Source organism: Aptenodytes patagonicus, chromosome 9 (assembly GCF_965638725.1).
Source record: "Aptenodytes patagonicus chromosome 9, bAptPat1.pri.cur, whole genome shotgun sequence".
Taxonomy (NCBI): domain Eukaryota; kingdom Metazoa; phylum Chordata; class Aves; order Sphenisciformes; family Spheniscidae; genus Aptenodytes; species Aptenodytes patagonicus.
This window is the reverse complement of record NC_134957.1, coordinates 406744-424299: the sequence shown is the minus strand read 5'-3', so window position 1 is coordinate 424299 and position 17556 is coordinate 406744. Positions and strand designations below refer to the sequence as shown.

Below are 17556 nucleotides of genomic sequence, written 5' to 3'. Positions count from 1 at the left end.
AAAACTGGTTGTGCTAAGGTTCTTGCTCTCTGGAATTTGTGTGCAAGCTGAAATAAGCACGGAGAGATGTTATCAGCCACACTGTCTGACCAGTGTACTCAGCTCTTAACTCCAGCAGTACACCTCCCACTGCTGATATGGTTCAGCTTAGCATTTTGACTAGAGCAGCCAGCTGACCAATTGGGCCTACAGCGCCTGGGTCACTCTGCTTTTACTCTGCCACCAGCCTTCCTAGCTTTGCTTTGGGGATTGCAGCATCCAGACTCTGACAGGGTGAAGTGGGGAAGATGGAGCAAGCAGAATGCAGTGCATGTCATTGGGGATAATACTGATGGATCTCTCACTTGCATGTTAATTGCTGCACATGCTCCATATTTGTAAATACAATAAGGCTGCTGCAGCTTCTCAACTGGCTGCTCCAGGGCAGTACACTGTGAATAGCTTTTGGATTGAGAGTCAGCTGTCCCAGTGCTTAAGAAATCTCAGTTGACTGTTTTCTTTACGTAGCTTGCAGTGAACAGGACTCAGAACCAGGAGCACGTCTGACCTGTCGGATTTTACTCCATCTGTTTAAGACTCCGCAACTGAATCCATGCCAGCAAGATGGCAGTAAGTGAATGAAAGTAGAGCCTTTCTTTATTGTGAAAGTACTGAGGCTCTTGCACCCCAAGAAAAGAGATACTGAACCCTATGATTAGAGATCATGACCTGCTTGCTTTGAATAAAGCAGGTGAAACCTGATACATTGCTTTCTGCAGAGGACAAAGAACAATATCCTTCCATTTATGTCACTCCATGGTAGCCAGGCATGTTTGGGAGGAGGCCCTTGGAGGCAGGAAACCAGCCAGTAGAGGTGGCCTTGCCGTCACTAAGCCATTAGAGTAATGATCACTTCTTTTTTTATGTCTAGAGCTTTGTAGAGCCTCTTAACTTGGTGCCAGAAGCTGCTATTTCACAGCACTTCCTTTTTGTCTGATAATGAAAACAGTCCAGGAAGCTCTGTTCTTGGCTCCTCATCAGTATCCTGATAGTTCAGATTTCTAAACCCAGCCTGTATTCTAGGTTAGGGTACTGTTGGAGCTTGGAGTTCATGATACAGGCACTGCTCCCCATTTGGAGTTTGTGGTTCAGGTGTCACAGTGTGATTGGCACTATGCTTCACGAAACTTAATTAAATTGACCCTATGTTACAGTTGGGAAAACGACTAGCCTCAGGATTCTCTGAGCTTGATTTTATGGTACTGGCTGGCACATAATTCAGGTAGCTCTGGAGCCTGCACTTTCTCTCTCACTGGGTATTGCCCTTCCCCATCGTCCTCTTTGCAGACAAACCTACGGTGGGAATCCGCTCTTCCTGTGACCGTCACTTACTGGCAGCTTCCCAGAATCGTATTGTGGATGGAGCAGTCTTTGCAGTGCTGAAGGCTGTCTTTGTTCTGGGTGTGTACCTGTGTTAGCCTGAACCTGTAAGAATGTTTTTTAGGGGCGTGGGAGAAAGGCACTGTATTGCATGTGTTGGCTGTACAGAAGGCCAGAGGAGATCTGTTTTGGTGGATATGTGGCTTGTCTGAAGCCCTTTGGTTGAGCTGTAAACGTGCTTTGTATCTCTTAGCTGCAGAGAGATCACTGATCGCAGAGAGAGTTTACAAAAGCTCAAGATGTTTTGTGGGTCAGGCTTTGGGTTTAGCACTGATGATTAAGTGACACTTGTGCTTTCCTTGTAGGAGATGCAGAACTGAAAGGCTCTGGCTTTTCCCACCCTGGAGGTGTCGATGATCTCATGGATGATGAGCTGGGCACCAGGAAGGCCAGTGGTCGGGTAGTAACTGTAGAAACAGCTAGCTTGGATATTTATGCCAAATATGTACTAAGGAGTATATGTCAACAGGTGAGTCTGTCCCATCTCTAGATTTGTCCTTATCCCTTCTGCAGACAGGTATATCCCATATGACTTTCTGCAGATTGGGTTTGGCAGGTGTTTCTTTGAAAGATCAGTAAAGAACCTGCGATGGTTCTGCCACGTGATGGCGCTAAGGATTGCTCACCATTAGCAAAAAACAGAGAGGCAAACAGATGTCAAGAATTAGGTGTTGCAGTATGCAGGGACTGCACATCCACTTTGCTTTGGCAACAGCACAGGGCTCACGTCCAAGGAGGGGAGTGCTGGGAGTGGTTTGCTGAGATGTGTGCTGGAGGTAAAGAAGATAAGCACGAGAGAGACAGCTTGTTGAAGTGATAAATGGTGCCTTTCAGAATGTAGCTTAAGTGTTGCTTGCAGCTAGGCTGTTAATGTATCCCTGGGCTTTGCAGTACCCTGTTTAGTTAATTAAAGGAACAACAACAAAAATCTTTTGCTTAGCCTGATCTGACAGCACCAGTATTTCTGTTCCTTTGTGGCAAATTGACATTTGAGGAACTGAAACCTGGCTAATAAGGTACTTAGTTGCAGAGTGGAGTGGCTGTTACCGCTACTGTATGAAGATGGGTGTTGAAGTGTGTCCTTGGCCTTGGTTGCAAATTTACTCTGTCAACAGGAAAGATGCAGAGTTAAGATTTGAAACCTCTATTCTGTATTACTAATATGTAAACACAACACATTAGTGCTGTGTTGTCCTCATGCTTTGTGATGCTGTTGTTTATTAATTGGGTCGCTATATAGCAATGTTACCAGCCTACCAAAGAAGAATTGGAGCCACCTATTTACGAGCATAAATTCAACATACTTGGTGTTACCGAAACCTGACTAGCATTGACAGAAGTAGATATTCCCTTGCTGGTCCCAGTCTATGTAGGAAGGACTCACAGTAGGTAGAAAGTGTGTGTGTGTGTGTACAGGAGGGAGTAGCAGTGTCAGGTATCACTACTCATGCCAATTGTTGGCAGCACTGGTTATGTAGGAGTGAGTGTTCCAATAGACACCAGTGAGTACCGCCAAATTGTGCCAGAGGTTTACTCCTGCAGGGTTCCTGCAGCTGTAAAGGGCTGGTAAAATGATGTATTTAATATTAGCACCTCCAGTGTGAGCAGTGGATGCTGCAGAACTCACACTATCAGTTCTGAAATGTCTGTGAAATGCCTTAAACTACAGACTGTGATTTCTCAAACTCAGAAAATGTTGCATCTCATATTTGGGTCTATATTTCATAATAGACTTTATCATGAGGGGGTGGAGAAAAGGAGCAGATTATAGAATTAAGTTAAAGGTTTCTTAGGTGCAAATGATTATGACATAGTTGCTGGTCTGCCCTTTAGCCTGTTTAAATTAATAAATGTAATTGTGACTGGCCTTTTGAAAAGGTTAATTTCATAGAGCTGTGATAAACCACAGTGGGAACCAAGAGGGAGACTTGAGTCAAAGGTGCTAACCTGAATCTGGTGACTGGGATGGTGGAGTTGTCCATAGTGCTTGGAAAACATGTTCATAGTGCTCTCCTGTGAAGAGGCAGATGAGGGGCTCTGTTTCAGTGCCTGTTGAGGTGGCTGTTTTGTAAAGAAATATTGCGGGGGGAGAGAGAGAGGCTACCCTCAAGGTTGAAGATGGTAGTTGACTTCATACTTATTTGTGAGATTATACCAATAAAGTGGATCAGAGACGAAGTCTGAATTCTTGTAGGAAGCTGAGCAAGTGACAAAAAGAGTCTTCCCAAGGATATGCATGTTACATATGCAAGGAAGAGAAGTTTCAAGAAATTATGATGTAGCAACACTGAATGGGAGAAATGCAATAGGCATTGGAGAAATCACCAGATCACGTGTATTGCAAAGTGGAAACTTCATCTGGGATGAAGTTGAAGATGTAGGCTGTGGTTTCACAAGGATTTCAAACCAGAGACTTAGCCTTTTCGACCTTTGTGCTCTACTTAGTGCTTAGGGTGCTGTCTGCTGCTGAGAAGGACTGTTCCCAGCTTTCTAGGCTTAGCACCAGCACCTGTGCTTCATGAACTGGATCCTCATCTCTTCTGGTTGTCACTTCTCAGTGGAAGAATTCTCTGATCAGGCTTGCTCTGCAGCTGCAGAAGTGCTTATATAGCAGTCCTGTGTAGATTTTAATTTCATCAATTAGCCTAATTGATTTTCAATATGGAAAAATGCTGTAGTAACGAATGCTGCAGGTTAACTGCAAATTGTGTGAAGAAGTACCTACCTCATGTTTGTTTTGGAAACTGCTGCCTTTATTATTATCATACATTTAGGGACCACCAACTGAAATTGAGAGGCCAACAATAATAGTTTTCTGTCTACCTTCTCCTCATGATTTGTGACTTTATAAACGGCTTGCATCCAGTCAGTTGTTACCCCTTCCAGGCTTTGAGAAGTAAAGTCATTGCTTTTTACTAAGGATGGCAGTGTGTTTTCCATCACTACTTGAGAATTAAGGGGTGTGCTTTTCCCTAAGATATGTTCTAGTTTAGCCTTAGCTGCAGCCCTGAATTATTTAATTTAGGACAGCTCCAGGGCTTTGTTCTGCAGGAAATAGACCAAATAATTTCAAGTGATCCCTTCTGATCTTTTGAGCCCAAGTGGCAGTGTTGATGGAGCCTGGGCATGGCAGTGACTGTGTACTGCTAAATCATACCAATATTTTATCAAAAGAAACAGCAGCTACTGTGTTTCACCACTGCTGACTTGCCGAAGTTGATGTTTCCTCTGTTGTGATTGCTGTGCTGTGCCTGACGCCTGCTGAATCAGGGTACTAAGGAGTATATGTTCACGAAGAGAAATGATTATCGGGCATAACTGTACTAATAGGGTTTTTATGAATTTGATGTGTTCCCTGCATCTCTCTGAGATTGAAAGCAGGGGTGCTGGTTTGGAATCAGACATCAGTTTGACTGTGCTGACTCTGCCTTCGTCTTACAGGAGTGGGTGGGTGAGCGATGTCTGAAGTCCCTCTGTGAAGACAGCAATGACTTGCAGGATCCTGTCCTGAGCAGCACACAGGCCCAGAGGCTGATGCAGCTGATTTGTTATCCACACCGACTGCTGGACAATGAGGAAGGAGAAAATCCTCAGCGGCAGAGGATTAAACGCATCTTACAGGTGCAGGCTCCTGGCAGAACCTAAGTGTGTCCTAGTAATTGCCTAATGTAGCGTTAGAGTGGGGTTGTCCAAAATGCAGCCCTCTGAGGGGTCTGGCACTCATTATCATGGGAGCTGAGGGTGTGGGTTGACATAGTTTGAACTAAGGACTCATATGAAGTATGCGTGCATGCGTTGCAGAATCTGGACCAGTGGACCATGAGGCAGTCCTCGCTGGAGCTGCAGCTCATGATTAAGCAGACTGCAAACAATGTGAGTTTCTGCTCAGAGAGACCATACAGGGATGTGTGTTGCCAGGGTTGAAGCGGCTGCTTGTGAGGTGGTGGGGAGGTGGCCTGGCAGAAGTGGGAATAGGGAGAAAGTAAACAAAAAGTGAGTCAGGCCTGTGAAAGCCAAGTGATGAGTCTGAGACCTGAAGAGCAGCAGCCATGGGGAAGCTGACAAACTGGGTTTGTACTGAGTTGTATTGAAATGTGCAAGCCCTGTCAGTGGGTGCTCTCAGAGAAAGACTTGGCTGTCTTTTCTTCCCTATCTCCAGGAGATGAACTCCTTGTTAGAAAATATAGCCAAGGCCACCATTGAGGTATTCCAGCAGTCAGCAGAGACCAGCTCTGCTAGTTCTGCTGGCAACGGAGTCAACAATATCAGTAGCTCAGCAAGTGCTACGCCTGCCAGCAACAAATCCAAACCCATCCTCAGGTAGGTGTAGTCCCAGCATGCAGCTGCCTTGTAGACGAGTCTGAATCATAGGTTGGATTGCAAACTGCTTTTCTCTCCTGTGTTGTCTCAGCTCCCTGGAGAGATCGGGAGTGTGGCTGGTGGCCCCTCTGATTGCCAAGCTTCCGACATCAGTGCAGGGCCATGTGCTGAAAGCTGCTGGAGAAGAACTGGAGAAAGGACAACATCTGGGGTCATCGTCCCGCAAAGAGCGGGACCGCCAGAAGCAGAAGAGGTGAGTCCTGGGAAAAGGGCAGGCAATACTTGCTGTGCTGATCCCCCCAGCCTGGCAGTATAGCTCCATCTCTGTTCTCTCTGCAGCATGTCCCTCCTGAGCCAGCAGCCATTTCTGTCACTGGTGCTAACATGCTTGAAAGGACAGGATGAGCAGCGGGAAGGCCTTCTCACATCTCTGTACAGTCAGGTCCAACAGGTAGGTGTCTTGCTTCTCCCCTCACTTTCCTCAAGGGCTCGCTCCTCCAGCAGGCAGGCTATTGGGCATGTCCTCAGGGATGTTGTCTGTCTGATTATATGCTCAATAAGGCAAAGATCTTACCCTGGTTGGTATAGGGTGCTTGAGCTGACCATCTCTAAGTCAGTGGGCAGTACAAGCTCTTCTCTATAAGCTTTAGCATACAGCTTGTGAGATCTGTCCTCTCTTCTAAATTTCTTAGATTGTTACGAATTGGCGGGAAGATCAGTATCAAGATGACTGCAAAGCCAAGCAGCTGATGCATGAGGCCCTGAAACTACGGCTGAATTTGGTGAGCAGTTGCAGAAAAAGAGCTTAACCATATGGGGTGAAGAGTTGTCTGCCTTTTTTCCTTTTTGGAACACGCACACACTGGAGGGGCTATATATGTCCTGAGGCAAGGAAGTAGGAGAGGCACTTGTGCTGCTTGTAGGTCTTGAGCCCTGAGTGGGATAGGGTGCATGGAGAAACTCCCTTGCTCTATTTCACCAGGATGAAATACACAGCCTTAGTCTCTGTTTTGGAGATGTGCCTTCCCATTTTAATGCTTTTGCAGTCCAAAGCACTACTACTTGCATCTGAGGTTTGTCCTGCTGACTGCAGTCTCCTTCAGCTCTCAGTAGGAGTTGCTGTAGCCCAGGACTTGCTCTGGCTTAGGGTCCTTTCTCACTTTTAAATCTTAGTATTTCTTCACAGTGTCCTTGTGACTAAACTACTTTTCTCTGCCAGGTGGGGGGAATGTTTGACACAGTTCAGCGCAGTACACAGCAGACGACTGAATGGGCTGTGCTTCTCCTGGACATCATCAGCAGTGGCACTGTGGACATGCAGTCAAACAAGTAACTTTCTGGCTGACTTCTGATCCATACACTTCCCAAGAGAGGCAGTTGTTAGCATGGTCCCTTTTCTCATGTGAGCTAGCTGTCTCTCCAGACAATCTGTCTGAAGTACTGTGACAGCCAAAAGAGGCTACAGCCTAGGTCCTAGTATCCGAGTGCACTCTGACATATCCAGAGCAAACTTGGCTTTCCAGATGCAGGGGAGAGCTGAGTCTGGACCTGCTTTTTGGAGAAGCTGAATGGATAGACAGGAGGCCAGTCTTAATCTGTGATACTGCATTTGACTCAAGTGTGAACACCCTGTGGTGTATAAGCAAAAGGAGGATTAATCTGGGAGGTTAGTCTGAAGAGCACACTTGGCACTTCTGACTGTAGGCAGTACTCTTGGCAATCTAATAATGTTTGGTGTTACTATGATGGCATAGGCTTTATATCTGCTTCTCAGGTGACTTTGACCTTTCTGCTCTGACCAACAGTGAGCTCTTCACCACTGTGTTGGACATGCTGAGTGTTCTCATCAACGGCACCCTGGCTGCTGATATGTCCAGCATTTCTCAGGGCAGCATGGAGGAGAACAAGCGGGCATACATGAATCTTGTCAAGAAACTCAGGGTGAGGGACACCAGGCCCTGTATGGGGAGCAGTGTGTGCTGTGTCATGGTTGTCCAACTATGCAGACTTACCTGCGTCTCACGAATGGTACTTGTCTTGTTGCTGCTGTTTAGATGAAGCAGTGAGGGTGGCCGCAATGGCTCTGTAGGGCTGAAGGGTGCAAAGGTGAGAGGTAATGCAGGGATGGAGATTGACACAAGAAGAGGCATAGGTGGGCTCTGGATGATTTTTCCTGAGCGATTCTTCAAGTCTTCTCTATTCCACTTGTGCAGAAAGAGCTGGGGGACCGGCAATCTGACAGCCTGGAGAAGGTGCGACAGCTACTGCCACTTCCCAAGCAGACCCGAGATGTCATCACCTGTGAACCTCAGGGATCCCTCATTGACACCAAAGGCAATAAAATAGCTGGATTTGACTCCATCTTCAAGAAGGAGGTAAGGGAAGCTTTTTTGTCTGCATCACAGCTCCTGAGTGCAGGTGTCACCTTGTCCCTCTGATGCCTTGAGTCTACACAGCTTGGGAGGCATCTGTATGCAGCACCTTGTTGCCTGCTGAGCTTGAAGTGGCTGGCTGCATGCAGACAAGCTGGCACATAACCATGTCAAAAAAGGGCAAAGGTGGGTGTTAATGCTCAGTGATAGATGCTGCTATGGCCTGAGAAGTTATTTAAACTTTGGTTTATATAGCCATAAATACTTATGGCTATATAAAGCGTAAAGAGAAACCCATAATCCCTGTCATGTGAGTTACTGGGCAGTGCCAGCGTGCAGAAGACTGGCAGAGATGGGATGAAGGAGACAGGCAGTTGTTGATGAAGGCCTTTAGAAATTACTGTTTTGCCATGTGGAAGAGCAGGGACCACTAGTAAGGGCTCAGGCTGTTTACTGGGACACGTGGAGTAGAGCCTGAAGAAAGCATAGTTTCCTATACCCTCGTAGGAGAAACAACAGGGACTTGGAGGTTCTTATCTCTTTTGCCTTAAAGGGTTTGCAAGTCTCTACAAAGCAGAAGATTTCCCCTTGGGATCTGTTTGAGGGCTTAAAGCACTCGGCCCCCCTCTCCTGGGGATGGTTTGGGACAGTCCGGGTGGATCGCAAGGTGTCTAGATTTGAGGAGCAGCAGAGGCTTCTTCTGTACCACACGCACTTGAAACCCAAGCCCCGCAGTTACTACCTGGAGCCATTGCCACTGCCCCCTGAAGAGGAAGAGCCTCCTACACCTGTGGCTTTAGAGCCAGAGAAGAAAGCTGCAGAACCAACCAAGGCTGATAAAACAAGCTCCAATCCTGCCACCTCTACTGAAGAACGCAAGAAGAAACAGAGCAAAACCAAGAAACGCAACCAATCTGCCAGCAAAACTGAGGTAACTGACTGCCCAACAGCTATGGATATCCCATGTCCACCCCTCCTAGTCACAGAGCACTGCCTTGAGACTTCCTGAGGAGCCTGAGAGTGGTGTAATGGTGAAGATGCCATGTTTTTCCTCTCAGCTGGGAGTGCTGGAGCTCTATCCTGCTCTCTCTAGCCTGGGGCAGGGCAAACATTTTCTTAATCCCTGATGGGAGCAAGGGGGCTGCCCAGCTCAGATAGCATTCCAGGCTTCCTCCTGTGGACTTTGCAACCCTTTCATACTCTTCATCCATTCATGAATTCCTGGTGCACATTGATCTTTGTTACTCCTTCTTTGTCTTTGCAGGATTTTGTGTTGGGCCCTAGCCGAGGGGTTTCATATGGAGTTGGTATGCCTACAGATCTCTTGCATCACCAGTCAGGAAGCAGTATGTCGAGGCTGGCATATGGGCAATCACCAGTGGGTCTCTATGCCCAGAATCAGCCTCTTCCAGCAGGTAGGTGCACAGGAGAGGTGAGCATATTGCACCTCTTTGGGAACCTCTTGTAAGAACCCCTTCTGTGACATGGTCCTATGCAGGTCCCTACACTTTCCCCTTTTGCCTGTCATGTGTCTAGATACAGTGATGAACAGTCATTCTGGCGCTACAAAGCTCAGCAATAGCATGTGACTAGTCAGCCTGTTTCTCTTCATCTTGCAGGTGGCCCTCGCCTGGATACATCCTACAGACCTGTACGCATGCCACTGGGGAAACTTGTTCAGAGTCGTCCTCCCTATAGTGGTGTGCTGCCTCCAGGGATGGGGAGCATGATGGGCATTGACCCCTCCTACAAGCCAGCAGTGTACAGACAGCAGCCTCCAGTGTCCCAGGGACAGATACTGAGGCAGCAGCTTCAAGCAAAGTTGGTAAGTCAGAGCTGTGCTCTTCCTGTTGCTGGACCCCACAGTACAGCAAGCCCAAGCTGTTTGCTGGGGCTATCCCTTCTAGCCAGAACTCTCCAACCCTGCCTCTGTTTCTGCCCTGGAAAGGTGTTGTCTCTTGTGTCTATTTCTCTGGTGCAGCACTGTGTTTGCCACCTGCTTTATGGGCCCACGTCTCTGACAGTTGGTGGAGGCTGTCAGTGAGGTGCAGTGGGGCATCTGTGGCTGTTGGGCAGCGAGAGGGGCACATTGTGGCTGTGGAGTGGTAGGGATGTTAGTGGCCTATTTGTCTCAAGTCGGGGTGAGGCAGAAGTCAGCATCTGCATGCTGTGCAGCAGCCTCGTAGATTGAGCAGTGAAGCTATTTGTCTGGTTTGGTGGGAGCTGCCGAGAAGAGAGCAGCAGTGCCCTTTGGAGATGTTGAAAAAAGTGTTTCTCTGTTGCCTTCCAGCAGGGCCAAGGCATAATGGGACAGCAGCCCGTGCGCCAGATGGCTCCAACCCCATCCTATGGAGCACTGCAGCCCTCCCAGGTAAGTGGCAGTGACCACAGGTAAGACTGGAATCTGGCTCCAGCACAGGGCAGCATCTTCATTTCTGCTGCTAAATCTTGAAATCTCTTGGCTCTTCTCAATCCTCATTTACTGGGCAGCATGAATCTGAATCCAAGAGATGAGCAGCCTTGTGACAGCATTTACAGGAGGCTGATGTCCCGTGTTCCAGATTCTCTTTCGTACCTTACCCCATGACTGATAAAGGCTTTTTGTTTCATTTCAGGGTTACACGCCTTATGTCTCCCACATAGGCCTTCAGCAGCACCCCTCCCAGTCAGGCACGATGGTACCTCCTACCTATTCTGGCCAGCCCTATCAGAATTCCCACCCCAGCTCTAATCCTGCCCTGGTGGATCCTGTTAGACAGATGCAGCAGAGACCCAGTGGCTATGTACACCAGCAGGCCCCTGGCTATGGGCACACCTTGGGCAACACACAGAGGTACCTCCCACCCTACTGGATGTTAATAAGCTGTGTTTTATCAAGGGCTTCCCTGCTCTGCTCACACAACCCTAACAGCAATCTGTGAAAAGCCTGTTCTCCGTGCTGCGTTATACAACATCTGAGTCCTTCGCGCCCTCAGGGGAACATCTTTATCCAGCTTTCAGTCCTGGGAAGAAACAGAGAGACAGGATGAAATTTGGAGATGCTAGTTGCAGGCAGGAGACAGTGTTACCAGCCAGAGAAAGATGGAATTGGGAAGTATGAGAAAAATGACCTGGGAAAGTCATAGTTTTGGTTTTAAATATAACCAGCAGATCACCATCAAAGGGCTAGATCTGGGATTTCCACTGCTCCTGAGCAGGCATAAATCCAGAAGAGAAACCATGCAGAACAGCAGGCCAAGGACTGTTACTTAGGGCTTCTAGAAAAACAGGCTGGATGAAACCCTTGAGAGGCCCAGGTGTCCCTCACCTTTCTGCAGAGAGGCAGCATGGATTGCAAGGGGCTGTTTGGGCTGCCTATCTTGTTGATCTTTACTCCATGAGCTTGTCCTTTTCTCTTGTAGGTTTCCTCACCAGTCAATACAGCAGGCCCCTATGATGAGTGGAATGAACCATTTGGGTCCACAAGGAGTCCCCTCAGGAATTCGACCCAGCCAGATACTGCCTGATCAGCAGCAGCAGCAGTACCTGAGGCAGCAGCAGCAACAGCAGCAGCAGATGCTGAGGGTGAGTGGTTGCTGACAGGAGGAAGGCTGCTGGAACTAGAGGAGGCTTGCCCAGCGCTGCTTACCTCTGTGTCAGCAACGCTCTGCTCTGCCCCTCTGTGCCAGGAAGGATGTCAACTCTGGGGGCTGTCTGTAATAATTTGCTGGGTGGTTCTCCCTTCCTTAGAGCTGGCCACTCCTGATGGAGACAACGTGCTGCGCTGCCTTTTGCCAGTCACCCAGCATGAGCTAAAGGGAAGTTAGGAGCAGTAAAGGTCTATTTAGTCCTCTGTGGCCTGCATACCACCTCTTCCTGCTCCAGCTGAGCACATAAGATTGTGCAGAAAGTTAGCTGTCTTAGAAATGTTGCAGGAGCTAGAAACAAAATGAAAACCCCCCATCCCACATAAGAGCAGGTAGAGTTGTTCCTTACAAGATCATTTTTAGGGGCATATCTGCATTTTCACAAGATCAAAATAAGCGTCGGTTGCAGTTTCCAATGGCAGGAAATCTGGTGTGAATCAGTCCATGTACTCCACAGCTAACAGCGGATGGTGAAAAACTGATCCAAAGTAAGCTGTTAGACCCAACTCCCTAGGTTCCAAGAAGTTCACAGGCGTGCGTCAACAGGCATGAGTATTCAATGGATTTGCATTATGGTCTTATGAATATTCAAATACTTACATGATATACAGATACAAATACATTTCTTGGAGTTACAGAAATGTATTGAGTTGACAGACAAACACAGAAATAGTTTGGGTGAATTGCATACCTTATGACAAGGCCTAGCAAACCTGTAGAATATGGGGAGACTTTACATGGCACGGAGTGCCAAGGCTTTGTGTTCTGAGAGGGGCCTGAGTGAGACAGTGGTTCCTGCAGAGAGCTGCAGTCAGCAGTATTTGAGAATTGTTGCCTTGCGCTGGACAAGAGACTGTCTGTAGCATGGTCAGCAGCTTTTAGTCCTTTTGATGAGTAGCATCCCCTGACTATTCACTTGGTTTCTTTTAGCATTCTCCATCACTCATATTTAGAAAAAGAACATGCCTCAGACAAATTGTTAGCACTTCTAGCTCAGTAACTTCATGTATACCTTCACTTTTTTTTTTTTAAGCAACCAAGCAATGTCAGCTAAAAGCTGGAGTGCCCCAAGTCTTCCCTGTTACTGTGACTCCTGCTGCGTTATCAGAGGCATACCAGATGCAGAACAGACTCCTGGTGCTTGAGTTGACTGTCATGATGCAGTGGCTTGTAGAAAGAACGGATGGCCTTTTGGTTTGTCTTGCATGGGTTGGTAGTATTTGTGCCCGTCGGGTATTCTGGCTCACTTAGTCAGTCATCTGCTTTCTTGCGTACTCGGGTCATAGCATCCATTTCAAGAACTTAAGTGGCCAAATTGGTTTAAGATGGAAGTTAGGAGGCTGTTCTAGAAACTCACTCCCTTTGGGTTGAATTCTTGATCCAAGCCTCAATGTGTTTGTGACTGGTTCTTGTATCCAATTATTATTGTCCACTGTGTCCTGTTGTTTACTGGCTCTTCTTTCTCTCTGATGTTTATCCAGTGTATTCCTAGGGAGCACTTGCAGCTTCTATAGGTCAGGTTTTTCTAACCTCCTCTCATAAGATAGTCTCTTCTCCTGATTGTATTTTTGTCTGTTTTCTGAGTCTGTTCAAAGTTTGAGCCAGTGATCGGAACTGTACCTAGCATCACCATGTTTTTTTATGATAGCATTAGTAGTTTTCTATTTCTGCTAGAAATTCTTCTGTTGATCTAGAGAGTTCAAAACTACATTGGCAGCTGGGAGAAATGTCTGAAAATTAGGAGAAATGAAAAAACCTTCAGATTTGTGGGTGTATTCTGACTCCCAAGTTCAACACACTGACTATTCTTCTCACCATAACTAGTTCTGTCAACATCTAGGTTGGAACACTGCATCCAGTTTTATCCGCATCCTTTACTGAAGTGCAATACCAGCTGGCATAAGTGGCAGAGAAGGGCAGCAAGATAGATCCAAGAGTTGGGGAATGTGACTGAGAAGGAAAGGCTGAAATAGCTGGGCATTGAGTTAGAGAGGCAGAGACAAGAGGAGAGAAGTCTCCAAATTTTTGTCTTCAAAAAAAGCCAAAAAACCCTTATCTATTCTTGTCCCTTGGCTGTAGGACAAGAAATGGCCTTAAATCATAACGTGAGATTCAGGGTAGAGATTAAGGAAGACTCCAGTAGAAGGAGTAACTGTAACCTGGAGAGGATTGTGTAGGGAGGTTATAGGAGCTTTACTGCTACCTCTGGATAAATTTTTGAACAGGTCAGGCAAATACTCAGTGAAGTCAGTATTGCTGATCTTAACCAGGAGGCAAGAGATGAACCAGCCAACCTCTTGAGGTAGCTCTTAGTTGTTTTCTATTCTTGTATCTTATTTGCTCCTAGTCATTCCCCAGCTGACCAGTAGACTCGTAGCTCTCTTCCTGCCATCTGTTGATACCCCATCTTGCAGAAGAACTTTGTTACTGTCCCTGTATTTCTTGCCATTTCTCAGGCTGGGGCAGGGTCCTGGTGAAGTTTGGGTAATTTAGGTACCTGTAAGGAAAATGGTGTAAGAGGGTATGTTACTGCATGGAACGTCCTTCCTCCTCCAGCCCTTCCTGTGCCCTGTTGCTGTGTGTGTTGCCCAGACAGTTGCCTGATGGTCCCTTCTCTTTTTGTCTTTGCAGCAGCAGCAGCAACAACAACAGCAGCAGCAGCAGCAGCAGCAACAGCAGCAACAGCAACAACAGCAGCAGCAGCAACAACAGCAGCCACAGCCACAGCAGCAACCCCAGGTCTCCACAGTGCCTCAGCCACAGGCGCAGGGCCAGCCCCCAGGGCTAGGGATGCAGGCTCTTCCCCCCCAGCAGCCCATTGTGAGTGTTCCCTCGGAGGCAGAGGGACGTGATAGTCCAGCACAAATCCAACAGTGCTTCACCTGCATCCTCCCCCTTCTCCCTCCCCTGCGCTTCCCAGGGCTTGTGTGAATGCCGAGGCTGCCAGCCAGGTGGTGTGGCTATAACTATGTTTCTCTCTTTGCAGTTCCAGCGCCAGGGCCTTCAGCAGACACAGCAGCAGCAGCAAACAGCTGCTCTGGTTCGACAGCTTCAGCAGCAGCTTTCCAGTAAGCCTTAGTGTTCTTGATCCTGTCCCTAGTCTCCTCCCCACCACTTTCTATTGCAGGTACCCTGGTGTAGAGAAGTAAGGCCAAGCCAGACTGTCTGTTTGAGGCCATAAATGATGCTGGCAGGGAGGTGGCATCAGGACTCCAGAGCTCCTGGCCCAAGGGGGCACAGCAGCAGGGCAAGCAGTGCTTGCCAGCTTGTGAGCAACCTTCGAGACCTTCCTTCTGCTGCCTGCAGAGGGACGAGGGAGCTGAGCCTTTGTAGGGGCTGCTATGCAGCTTTCCCGAAAAGATCCAGTCTGCAGCTTTAAAGGATTCAGAGGTATTTCCTCTGCTGCAGATGACCTCTGAGGGGCACAGGGAGGCTGTAATCCTGGGGCACTCACTTGGTGGATGACCCAGATACTGTGTTCATGTTGTGATCAGGACAAGACTTCTCGGAGGCAGGGAGGGTACTCTGGGAAGTGTTGCTGCACACTTGCTGTGTTTGTAGTGTTCTGTGGGCTTCCATTGCTGCTGTCACAGACAGGATAATGGCATAGATGGTGTTCAATCTGGCACTGCATTCCTATAATCTGCATTGAACTACTGGCTGGGGGATCTAGAAATAGAACCCAGTGTCTGTGCTGTTCCCTTCTGAATGGCCTGCTCTTTTACTGTCACCTCACTGGCTTTTCTGCCATAAAAATGGCAGACATGCTATGAAAATGCCCAGAAATTGACTGCACAGTTTCTTTTTTTTGCAGTGCATTAAGTGTGAGACTGTGCTAGATGTAATAATGTGTGGAGTGGGGGCTTGGAAATTGTGCTTATACTTGTTCCCTGATGGGAAATTCTTAGTCCTTGTGACCAAAAAAATTCCCCAAACCAGAAGTATTAATGTGCTAAGTTTCCCACTAGCCTGATTCACAAACCACAAGTCTGTGCAAGGATCCTGGCCAGGACATTCAAGTATAGGAAGACCTCATCTAAGAATCTGAATATAGTGGAATAGCCATATTTTTGTATCCTGTCTGTACAGCAGATGGAGCTGTTTTATATGGAACAGATGCGTGGGTCCAATGCAGCCATGTGTCAGCATGCAGCTTCCATGCTCCCTCATTGGGTTTTCATCAGTTCCACCAGCAACCATCTGGAGTTCTTATTTGTAGTGTCTGGGATGGAGTGGAAAGCAGGACATAAACCAAAAACAGCCTGTAGGAGGGGGACAAGAATACTTTGGGCCCAGGATAGGCTGCGTTAGGAGGCTCCAGGGTATCCCTGAATGTCCAGCAGAGTTGAGGAGGGCAGGCTAGCCAGGTTACACTAGTCTCCTTTTACTTAGTCTGACTTAGGGTCAGACATGCTGATGGGGTTTCAGGAAAAAAAACTATAGAATTTTATTAATCAGACAGTACCCAAGTATACTGTGAGCACTGTACATCACAAAACATTAGTCCCAGCAGTTTGGAAGTTCATGAGGTTCTTGAATATAACTTTACCATGTTTCCTGCCCTTTTTGTGCCATCTGGAAGTCCTTTGGGCACATCCTTCATTGGTACTGACATACTGACAGGGAGCCAGGATAGTTGTCTCTGAAACCTTCACTAACTCTGTTTTCTGGGTTTGCCTCAGGATGAGTGTTTGACACTGTCTGAGCAGCTTGTATGGCTGCAAGTGTTTGTGCAATCTTATAGGGCTGACTTTCTTTCAAAATCAGGAATAATTCATCCATAAACTCATCCTCCCAGCTAGCTGCCACCTTTCAGAGCTTTGTTATGGTGCACCAATTTCACCACGAGGGATGGAGAGATCTCTGGAGAAGCTTCAGGATTGGGACTGGCACATATCTATCTCTTCCTCAAAGAATGTGAGGTCCTGACTGTGCTGCTGCCTAAAGGTTCAGACAAATGAGCAGGGCAGGGAGTGCCATAAAGGTTATATTTTTCTTCTCACAGCCTGCGACAACACTCCTCATACTGTGCTGGTGATGTGGGGAGAGGGATCTCTTTTCTGAACCAGACCTTGTGACTGTCTAACTCTGTCTTGACCTCAACAGATACACAGACACAGCAGAACAACAACCCATTTGGACGCTACTGATCTGTGGCACTTCAGCCTGATCCAGGAGGGAGACATCACTGTGGACTGGATACAGCCTCTTCAGCCTGACCCACAAACTGGGGCTGCCCCCAACCTCTGTCCTTGGGCTTGTGCCCCTAGTGCTGCTGCTGCCTGTCTCACAGGGAGATGCCAGGAGGATGGTTTTATTGTACAGAGAAAGGGTTTTTACTATCCGATTTCTACAAATGTTTATGGAGATACCTTGTGGCTGATAGTCTCCCTTCCCACTTTGGTTTCAGTTTTTACTCAGTTTTTAGTATTTTTGTTAAAATAATGATTAAGACATTGTAAAATTTTGTATTTTATTTATACCAGATGAACCCCGTACTGCAGACATTCTCGGATGAATACAGAGAGCTTACTTTGCAAAAGGAGTGTGTATTCAGAGCCTGCCTTTCTTCTTCAGTGCTCCTCCCAGTACAGCCCAGCAGCACCTCTACACATGGTCTTTATCTAATGTCTGCGTTTTCAGCTTTTGTGAACAGCTAAACAATTTGGTTTGGGAAAGCAAGCCCTTCCCTGTTTGTTTCATAAGCTGGTGTTCACATGCTTGCAAGGGTTTGTGCAAGCTTTGTGGGATTTGTATGTTGATTAAGAGCTTTACTAGTAGTCTGTGGTATATTCCACCAGGACAGAGGTATAAAGCAA

At 47.3% G+C, this 17556-nt stretch overlaps 1 protein-coding gene across 3 annotated transcripts in view; it reads left to right on the top strand.

Moving 5' to 3' along the window:
- The window catches only part of MED12 (mediator complex subunit 12), a 37309-nt gene extending 20030 nt beyond the window's left edge, over nucleotides 1-17279 (top strand). Inside the window, exons 24-44 of one of the 3 annotated variants that reach the window (XM_076346837.1) lie at nucleotides 508-609; nucleotides 1327-1440; nucleotides 1725-1888; nucleotides 4861-5040; nucleotides 5221-5292; nucleotides 5579-5739; nucleotides 5831-5992; nucleotides 6079-6190; nucleotides 6432-6521; nucleotides 6959-7068; nucleotides 7545-7680; nucleotides 7953-8114; nucleotides 8665-9042; nucleotides 9376-9526; nucleotides 9731-9936; nucleotides 10402-10482; nucleotides 10727-10944; nucleotides 11513-11675; nucleotides 14372-14557; nucleotides 14724-14805; nucleotides 16844-17279. In XM_076346837.1, the coding sequence (XP_076202952.1) occupies nucleotides 508-609; nucleotides 1327-1440; nucleotides 1725-1888; nucleotides 4861-5040; nucleotides 5221-5292; nucleotides 5579-5739; nucleotides 5831-5992; nucleotides 6079-6190; nucleotides 6432-6521; nucleotides 6959-7068; nucleotides 7545-7680; nucleotides 7953-8114; nucleotides 8665-9042; nucleotides 9376-9526; nucleotides 9731-9936; nucleotides 10402-10482; nucleotides 10727-10944; nucleotides 11513-11675; nucleotides 14372-14557; nucleotides 14724-14805; nucleotides 16844-16887 (3074 nt within the window). In that variant the 3' untranslated portion in view covers nucleotides 16888-17279. Of the gene's footprint in view, nucleotides 1-507; nucleotides 610-1326; nucleotides 1441-1724; nucleotides 1889-4860; nucleotides 5041-5220; nucleotides 5293-5578; nucleotides 5740-5830; nucleotides 5993-6078; nucleotides 6191-6431; nucleotides 6522-6958; nucleotides 7069-7544; nucleotides 7681-7952; nucleotides 8115-8664; nucleotides 9043-9375; nucleotides 9527-9730; nucleotides 9937-10401; nucleotides 10483-10726; nucleotides 10945-11512; nucleotides 11676-12770; nucleotides 12857-14368; nucleotides 14558-14723; nucleotides 14806-16843 lie in introns of those variants that run through there. The other 2 variants (XM_076346836.1, XM_076346838.1) reach the window with 2 other exon arrangements.
- The last annotated feature ends 277 nt before the right edge of the window (nucleotides 17280-17556 follow it).